Genomic DNA, 10443 nt, shown 5'->3' with positions numbered 1-10443 from the left:
AACGCGCGCTATAACGCATGGCAACGCGTGCATGGAAACCAGGGGTTTATCGACGCATTTTTGCACGAAACGACCGAATCTGGCAGAAAAAAGTGTCGCTCTGCCCCGCGAAGCGAGATATTAACGGTTAAAGTTGACAGGAATCAGATTATAATTCCTGTCATACCGACGAGATGCAGCGACTACGACCATGCCCTGCGGCCACACGCGCATGCTCAATGACGCGCTTTACAACTTAGCACTGCTACATTACGGTTTTGATTACAACAGAGAATATTTTGGAACACAAATTATTTCTGTTACAGATATTAAGCGTTGAAGTTAACGAAACAGAAATAAAATTATTAAAGCAGAGAATAGTTATAACTGTAACAGAAATAATTTGTTAAAGCAGAGAATAGTTGGTATATGAAAAGTACATGTAAATATGAATTTTTCATATACCAACTATTCTCTGCTTTAACAAATTATTTCTGTTACAGTTATTAAGCGTTTAAGTTAACAAAACATAAATAATTTGTTAAAGCAGAGAATAGTTGGTATGTGAAAAGTACACATAAATATGTACTTACCAAGCAGACAGTTGTCACGTGACCTTCTTTTGCATGCGCGTGCGGCTACGGAGCATGCGCATGTGGCCGCAGGGCATGTTCGTGGCACAGTATACAGTAGCGCAACTCTCTTCGTCAGATGATGCCAAAAACGCAGCGCGCATGCGCAAGTTGAGCCAGTTTATACGGTAACGCCATCTGAATCTCTCTCTCACTTACTCTTTCCATTTTCGCTTTTTCTCATGACCATTCAAATGTTTAGAAATTGGCGGCATTAACTTACCACATCGGTTATGTCACAGTATATGTGGTTATGTCGTTCAATTGATATTTTAGATAATTTAGATATTTAAAGAGGAGTGAAATAAAGTGAAGTGAAGTGAATGTGAAGTGCAGTGATGTGAAGTGAAGTGATGTGAAGTGATGTGAAGTGAAGTGAAGGGAAAGCAAGAAAGGAAGTGACATTTATCCTTAAAGAGAATTGTAGATCTGTAATACATATATTATATTGTTCAGATTTTCAATTCTCTTGCAGAAAACACTTTGATCTTAGCTCTGTTTCAGATGCAGAAGAAAACAGAAGTAGTAAGGAAATGAGTGCAAAAAAAACTAAAACCTGTTCAATAACAGGATGTCCTGGAAATCTTCAATTGGAAGGAAGACATGTATTTAGATTTCCAAAAGAACATGACAGGTTTTTCATTTTATTTTATAACAGTATTTTTAGTTTTTCTAATTACGTTATATTTTTTTACATAAATTTATAATGTTTAATACATTGTAATAACAGATGGTTGCAATGGGTACAAGCAAGTGGAAGACTAGATTTAAAAGAAAAAGGACTTGAATATTCGTATAGAAATTGCCGATTATGCTCTTTGCATTTTGAGGAGAAATGGTTTAGGATTAATAAAAGAAGAATTCTTCTTCATCCTGATGCCATACCCACAAGATTTAGAGAAGATTTAGCATCATGTTTTAAAACAATGTAGGTTATATAATTATGTTTTAGATTGCTATCAATTTTATTGCAGTTTCTTTTTGGTTGTTTTAAAATGTAATAAATATTTCATACAAACATATCCAGTCAGCACACATGTTCAAAATAAGAACATATATAATGACATCTTAAAAATATTATTTTAAAACATCATGTATTATTGATTTTGTATTAATATAGTAAATTATGTAACTTAAAATCTTTTTGCAGTGAAATAGAAATGGATGCAGAAGCAGAAAAGGACACAATAACGGAAGATATACAAGAGCAAGCAAATTCTGTTATAGAAAAAGAAAAAGGAAACAACATAGAAGAGGAAATTGAAATGGATACTGACAACATAGAAGAGGAAATTACAATGGATGTTGAAATTATGAAACCGTAAGTTTTTACATGTATTGCTATATATTATCCCATTTCTATACTTTTCTATAAATATTTTATAGAAATATTTTATAGAAATCTTTTATAAATATTATATATAAATTTATAAAAAATTTAGTAAAATAAAAATGTACATTTAGTATAATAATTATTATCAAATTATTATCAAGTTATTAAAAAACTATTAAGAGAAAAATAGACAACAAGTGCAAACTACTTATCTAACTGCTTATATATACTACTTTTACATTTTAACATAAGTATTCTTTGTTAGGAGAGTACTATAGTAATATAGTATACGTAGATGTAGGCCAACAAAAAATTCATATATCTTTCATTGTCTTACATGCCTATATTATTTTTAAAATTACTTTTTTATTATTACTTATTGTGCTTTTATATACTTATTGTTCTTTGTTTTATAATTAAAATAGAACTTTATGCATACTTTTTTGTTCAATTTTTTTATTTTTTTTATTTTTAATGATTTTTGTGTTAATTTAGAAGCACATCCAGTATACCTGTCAAAACAATGATATCGAAAGCAACGATGACATCCAAGAAAAAGGACAGCCCTACAAAGAAACGGTTGTGCAAAACCATAGAGAAAATGAGATTAAAAAACAAAGATCTCCAGCAAAAACTGCGATGTCTTCGAAAGAAAGTGGAAAAAAGTATCACCACTAAAGAATCACCATATGGAGAAGATAAGGTACAAAAGAATAAAGAATTAGAAACTTTAAGAACATTAGGAAATAAGTGGTTACCGGACAAATTTAATATGTTACTGTCAGTACAAGTAGACGCGCAAACAAGAGACAAACGTGGCATACGATACAATAATGATTTTAAAAAATTTGCTTTATCAATGTACTTTTTAAGTCCGCGAAATTATAAAGAATTAAGAAAAATCTTTACATTACCTTCCGTGCGTACTTTACAATCTTTCACATATAATTGGAATATTCTTCCTGGTCTTAATATAAAAGTCTTTGAGGCTTTAAAAATAAAATTAAATTCATTACCACTTATCGAGCGACATTGTGTACTGTGCATAGATGAAATGAGTTTAAAATCTCATTTATTTTACGATGTTTCACGAGACGAAATAATAGGATTCCAAGATGTTGGTGATAATAAATTACCAATATCTGCAAAGAATGCATTTGTTATTATGGCACGAAGTATAGCAGGCAACTGGAAAGTTCCACTTTGTTATTGTTTTGTAGCGACTACTTGTACAAGCGATACAATAAAAACTATTATTTTTGATGCAATAAGAAAATTAAAAGAATGTGGTGCTACTGTGCATGCGTTAATTACGGACATAGGTTCCAACTTCTTGCAATTATCTCGCGAATTAGGAATATCAACTAAAAATTCAATGTTTGTTGTTGATGAACAAAATATATTATATATTTTTGATACTCCCCATTTAATCAAAGCAACGCGTAATAATTTATTAAAGTATAATTTAAAATTTAATGATAAATTTGCATCATGGTCTTATATTGTTCAATTTTATTCAAAAGATACTAAACAATGGATTAAGGCAGCTCCTAAATTATCTCCCATTCATATTGAACCCAATAATTTTTCGAAAATGAAAGTTAAGTACGCCGTACAAGTTTTAAGTAATCATGTAGCTGCCGGTATGTGCACGCTAATGTCTGTAGGTTATCTTCCATCTGAAGCAATTGGGACAGTAGAATTTATTGATCGTTTCGATAAATTGTTTGATATATTAAATTCATCTTTTATGATCAGTCCAAAAGAATATAGAGAAGTTTTTATCGAAAGCACGAAACAATTGAAATTTTTACAAGAAACGTTGAATTTTTTAAAAAATATTACAGCTATTAATAATAAGGGTAAAATTGTAAAGATTAAATGCTTTGAATGCTGGCAGATCACTATTAATAGTATTATACAATTATGGGACATATTGAAGACTTTTAATTTTCCATATCTACAAACTCGTAAAATAAATACGGATTGTCTCGAAAATTTTTTTGGTTCTGTTCGGCAACAAGGTGGTAATTCTGTAAATCCAACTCCTATACAGTTTTCACGCGCTTTTAAAAAACTATTTAGTGTTAAATTATTACAACATTGTGATACGAAAAATTGTGCTCCAGATTCCGATGAAATGTTAAATCTTATGGAAACATCAAATCTTCACTCTACAGAATCCGACTTTAATACATCACCTACTTCATGTAAAATTTTAGATGTTCCAACACACGATTATCGTTCTATGGACCTGCCAGAACAAAATGCATTTAAATACGTTTGCGGCTATTTAATAAAAAGATGTTTAGCAATACATTCGTGTGAAGCGTGTACAGATTATATAAATGAAACTACTCGAGTTTTAGATAACACTACTTTATATTGTTCATTTCGTGATTATGGAACTGAGAATGGAGAACTTTTTGGAGCTTTGAATATTCCAAGTAATCAATTTTGTTCATACATACATAAATTAGATGAAATATTTATTAAAAATTTTGAAAGTAATTGTTATAAAAAAAATATTGGTGCTTATTTACTTTCTTTAGTAAAAGATATTAACTTTGAAACTCCATGTCCCAACTTTCCCTCAAATTTTCTTGTTAAATTATTTTTTCGCATGCGCATTTATTACGCACTAATATAACATAATAAGGCACGTAAAGGGGTTGGTCAAAGCAATAGAAAAATGTGGAATATTTTACATCTTTAATTTTGGTTTCTTTCTTGCATGATACAGTTTTTATCATAAATAATTTGTAATTTGTACACGTGTAGCGATAAGATAGATGTAAGATTATTTTTAATATCACAGTGGAGGTAAGATATATGGAAATAAAAAACGCTTATTGTAATATATAGCGGTAAGATAGAAATAAGAATATTTTTCATAAGATATATATTTTTTTTTTTTATTCAGATTTGTCATATCATTGGTGGGACTGTGGGGAAACAAAATAAAAGCTGAATAGTCATTTTTGCCAAAGTGTAAGTAGATATATATTAACGATTTAGGTATATTGAGCGTCCATATTAATTTATGCTTTACATGTAACATACGTTAAGTTTATTATACTGTAATGATTGTAAAACTTTAAATTTTTATATTATTTAAACTAAATGTGTTACTTTTCGCAATAATAATTGAAATACGATCTTAGAAATTAAAAAACGTAAGTATATATGTTATAAACTTTGTATTTTATTGAAATACACATATTAATTTTGTTTTTTATTAGCAACTTTAAATAATATTTTGTAAATGTCACGTTGTATAATAGTTTGTATTCCATACACACATCATACACGCGCGCACGCGCGCGTGCTACGTACACATACACACGTTTTATACGACAAATGTATTTTTAAATAATATAAATGTCAAAGATATAAACTTATTCTAGATAATAAAAAATAAAATATATACATATGTTTATGAACAAAAACGTGTACTTTTTATATAAAATATATAAACTTTGCTGTTATACCTGAACTTACCATAAATTATATTATTACATATTTTTCACATCTACATAATCAATTCTAAAGCGCAAACATATAATACTTCTTTATGAGTTTGCTTTTATAGATACAACAAATATAATATAATGTATACACAATTAATATTTATACAATTAGGTAAGTTAATATTTTTTAACACTATAAATTATAAGTTAAACTTAAATAATTTATAAAAATAATTTAATTACGTTAAAAGTCACATAAACAAAAAAATAGTAAATATTGCATTTAGAGATTACATTAACTTATCTTACTTCAGCTAAATAAAAAGTTAATTTTAAAAATTTATATTAAATTAGAATGTCGTAACATGTTTTAAAATTAGATTACTTTAAATAAAATAATTATAATATAAATCATACACATCAAATAAATTTAATATTTTAATTGTTTAAATATTTTAGTGTTTATAAAAAAGAAATATTATTTTTTATATGAGAATATATATGTATCTTATTAATAATTTTTTCTTTTACATAATTACATTTTTAACTAAAACAAAAAGTTAATAAGTTAGGTTTTATATGCTTTAAAAATAATTAGAAAATAACTTGAAGTTAAAAATAAATTTATTTGAAATTAATTAAGTTGAGTTAAAAAAGTTATTAACTTTTAACTTCATTATTTAACTTTTAACTTTTTAACTGTTACTACCAACCATGATGCTTATTTATAATCCGAAAATCCGATTTCTCTGATGTAACAATGAATTAGAAAGACAACATAAACCCTGCGTTCGTTTTCTCCCAATTTCTCCCACTGGGAACATGTACTATACTAAAAATATATAGGGTACGTTACGTATATTATAGATTTTTAATATAGTATATGTTCCCAGTGGAAGAAAACGAACGCAGGCAAAGACAGAAGGAAAGAGTAAGTGAGAGAGAGATTCAGATGGCGTTACCGTATAAACTGGCTCAACTTGCGCATGCGTACTGTGAATCTGGCTTCACCGACATCAAAAGTGCCGACAGAGAGTTGCGCTACTGTATACTGTGTTCGTGGTCGCTACCAGTCGCTACATCGCGTCGATATGACAGGTCTCATAACCTGATAGTCGTCAACTTTAACCGTTAATATCTCGCTTCGCGGGGCAGAGCGACACTTTTTTCTGCCAAATTCGGTCGTTTCGTGCAAAAACGCGTCGATTGAGCCCAAGTTGAACGAAATCGGTGAGGAAGCCACTATTCTTCAGATTTACCAAAATGAAGAAATAGATGCGATTCAATTATATGATTCAACAGTGTAAGTAATAATGCACGTGTACATACGCACACAAATACACACACACACACAAACACACAAATAATAATTTTTAAAAGATAGTAAACCAAAGCAAAACTAATATCTTTAACAATAATATCTATAATTAATTCTAATCCTTGTATGAAGTGTACATTTTAAATATATATCTTACATCTATCTTTTCAATAATTAACATTTTAATAATAAACTTTTTTAACCTAATATAATTTAGTCATATTATTTACAGCAAATTGTTAATTAATCAATATTATCCTAAGCAATTAATAAGTTTTTAGACTGCTAAATTCAAAATGTCAATCAATAAATTAAACATTTATTATTAAGCTCAAACACACACATACACTCACACATACATATATACATATATATTTACTTATCTTTTAAAAATTATTATTTGTGTGTTTGTATGTATGTATGTGTATTTGTATGTGTATGTATACTCGCATATATATATAATAAGTTTTAAAAGGTAGACAAACCAAAGCAAAGCCAATCTTTGACAATAATATTTATATAAATTTTAAATTCATTCTAATCCTTGTATCGATTTAAAATGCTTCGTGCATTTTAATCATTAATTTTTAACAAATGGATTCTTTCTTTAACCTAATACATTTAGTTGTATTATTTATAAAGATTGTTAGTTAATCGATATTAACTTAAACAATTAATAAGTATATTTTTTAACAAATTATTAATATTAAAAAAAAATAAGAAAGATTTATAACATTATAATTACAATTCTTATCTAGGAGAATGTTTCTTTATAAATATATTACATAATATTATAATTTTTCTAATAAATATATTACTTATTATATAGAGAAATTATTGGATTTGTGGACGGAATAGAAGCTCCACGTTCACTGGGTACTAATCAACAGTGCAAATTTTTTAAATTTTTTCTGAATAACGGAAACGATAAGCGTGTTCAGATAGTTGCTTGGAACGAAAATATTGAAACTGTCGAAAAGTTTATACGACCAAATTATGTAAGTTATCTTACTCTTTTTATAATAATTTATTCCATACAACATTGTTTATTTTTCAATCATTATTGTAATCTGCAATATTATAATATTGTTGTAAACAATATTACAATGTTGCAGATTGCAATGTAGCAATACTGTAGATATAAATAAAAATATAAAATAATATTTGATTACAATTCTTTTACTCCTTGATATTTCAAATCATACATGTGCTTTTTGACGTAGAACTACGTCTTTCTCTGGGGGTATGGGGGTATGACTGCAACGTTTTCTTGCAACTTTTCATGCAACGTTTTCTTGCAACGTTTTCATGCAACGTTTTCTTTTTCTCGAAAAGTATTAAAGAAAAATATACTTTATTATATAGTTTTTGAAAGTTCTCGATGTAACCTAAATGTTTTCGTGGTTAATTTTTCGATATGGGTTTGTTCTCGAAAAGTATATATATATTAAAGGAAAATATACTTTATTATATAGTTTTTGAAAGATTTCGATGTAAGCTAAATGTTTTCGCTCATCGTTGGTTATGTTTTCCTGATACTTCATCGATTTTTCGAAAATTTTTTAATATTGGGAATTTTGGATAGTGCGACCTCTTCGTTGGTTGCTAAATGTTTTCGCTCTTCGTTGGTTATGTTCTCCTGATACTTCATCGATTTTTCGAAAATTTTTTAATTTTTGGAATTTTGGATAGTGCGACTTCTTCGTCGGTTATGTTCTTCTGATACTTCGTTAATTTGTCGAAAATTTTTGATAGTGCGACCTCTTCGTTGGTTATGTTCTCCTGATACTTCGTCAATTTTAAGAAAATAATTTTTGGGATTTTGGATAGTGCGACTTCTTCGTCGGTTATGTTCTCCTGATACTTCGTCGATTTATTAAATTGCAAAAACATTTAGCTTACATCGAGAGCTTTCAAAAACTATATAATAAAGTATATTTTCTTTTAATACTTTTCAAGGTTTAATAAATAAATAAATAAATTAAACAATAAATAAATAAATCAATAATTTAATAAATCAATAAAACAATATATAAATAAATAAATAAATAAATAAAACATTAAATCAAAAAAATAATAAATAAATATATTTATAAATAAATAAATATTTTAAATTTTATCTTCGATTTTCAATTTAAAACAATAAAAATTAAGTTACTAGTTTCACCTATTATATGTCAATTTTAAAAACGGTGTTGTTCAAAACTGAATATTTTAAGAGTAATTGGTTTAAAGCCATTTGTACGAATATGGAAAAGGAAGATTTATGCCCTCAATCTGATGAACAGAATGAATTTTTGAAAAGTAAATTAAATTAAATTAATTAATTATTTCTAACTAAATTTTAATAAAAAGCTTCGATTTTTGGATGTAATATAAATATTGTTGAACCATAGACTATAAAGTTGTATAATGTATCTTTGTATAATTTATTTATTTATTTCTCTGTTTTAAAATTTAGTTATGGATGATGGAATAGATGAAGTTTTGCTGAGCGCTATGTTAGAATATGAAAGGGAACAAGCAGAAAATGTAAAACGGAAGACTCAGGAAAAGGAAACTGAAAAGCGTTTACCGTAAAAAAAATTTTAAAGATGTATATTTGTTATTTTTGTATAAATATCGTTATAAAAAATTATTCTCTGTATAGGAAGTGAAAGCAGAATGAAAAAAAAGAGGATGAACAAAATTTACAGCAGAAGAAAGATTAAAAAGAAAATAAATGTTAAAATGTTAATGCTACAAAAATAAAAAAATATTTATTAATTTTAAATTAAATAAATAAAATTTTATTGAAAAAATATATCTTTCTTTAAATAATTTAGTATACAAGATCTCGAATATATCATATTCATTAATTCAATTTGACACATTAATCTGAAGCATGCTATGTGTGGCATGCTTCATATTAATGTGTCAAATTGCGAGGGTTTGTTTCGCAATTGACATTAACGTTATTAAGAGAAAGACGTGAGATTTAAAATTTATTGAGATAGAGAGAGAGAGTGTGTGTGTGTGTGTGTGTAAGAAGACAAATTTGAGGAAGACGTTAGGAAAAGACAAAGTAAGTAGAAAAGTTAGTGGAGAGATCTTTAAATAATAATCGTAAGAATAATAGCATAAATTACGTTATTTAGAATGCGTTTGAGGGTAAATTTCTTATTGGTTAGGTAAGTGGAATAATATACATTTTTAAAGAATAATGCTGCATTCGTAAACGTCACCCGGGTACACACGGGTATACTCCCTTCTCTTTCTATCTCAATACTCCCTTCTCCTTCTAACTCATTGAGATAGAAAGAGAAGGGAGTATACCCATGTGTACCCGGGTTCTTCTCTTTCTATCTCAATGAGTTAGAAGGAGAAGGGAGTATACTCGTGTGCACTCAGGAGACGTTTCCGAACGCAGCCTAAGAGATTAGTAAAGTAATAGTTGGAACGTATATGTGTGAGACTGAGAGTATACTTGTGTGCACTCAGGAGACGTTTCCGAACACAGCCTAAGAGATTAGTAAAGTAATAGTTGGAACGTAAATGTGTGAGAGTGAGAGATTGTACGTAGACACATATATTTTAGGAAAAGATGAATAAGATGTGAAGAAAATCCAACAGAATTAGGATACTAAATTATGTATATAATTCAGTGTTTCTTATTTTAATCTAATACAGTTTTCTGTTTTTCACAAAAATTTAGGTAATCGAATTAGATTT

General features: G+C 27.9%; 1 protein-coding gene across 1 annotated transcript; it reads left to right on the top strand.

The window, feature by feature from the left end:
- Positions 1-1059: 1059 nt before the first annotated feature.
- LOC112468864 (52 kDa repressor of the inhibitor of the protein kinase-like) lies at positions 1060-5102 on the top strand. Its single transcript, XM_025038236.1, has 5 exons — positions 1060-1245; positions 1342-1539; positions 1762-1932; positions 2440-2647; positions 4868-5102. The coding sequence occupies exons 1-5, from the start codon at positions 1145-1147 to the stop codon at positions 4913-4915; spliced, it is 726 nt and encodes a 241-aa protein (XP_024894004.1). The 5' UTR covers positions 1060-1144; the 3' UTR covers positions 4916-5102.
- The last annotated feature ends 5341 nt before the right edge of the window (positions 5103-10443 follow it).

Source organism: Temnothorax curvispinosus, unplaced genomic scaffold (genome assembly GCF_003070985.1).
Source record: "Temnothorax curvispinosus isolate PA1 unplaced genomic scaffold, ASM307098v1 QBEX01002180.1, whole genome shotgun sequence".
NCBI classification, from domain to species: Eukaryota; Metazoa; Arthropoda; class Insecta; order Hymenoptera; family Formicidae; genus Temnothorax; species Temnothorax curvispinosus.
The sequence above is the reverse complement of the archived record's forward strand: the minus strand, read 5'-3'. Positions and strand labels throughout refer to the sequence as shown.

Excerpts from the sequence above, each read along its gene's own strand:
- LOC112468864 (XM_025038236.1), top strand. The coding sequence starts at position 1,145 with ATGAGTGCAAAAAAAACTAAAACCTGTTCAATAACAGGATGTCCTGGA. Across the intron at positions 1,246-1,341 it reads TTTCCAAAAGAACATGACAG|ATGGTTGCAATGGGTACAAG; the intron begins GTTTTTCATTTT and ends TTGTAATAACAG. Across the intron at positions 1,540-1,761 it reads GCATCATGTTTTAAAACAAT|TGAAATAGAAATGGATGCAG; the intron begins GTAGGTTATATA and ends ATCTTTTTGCAG.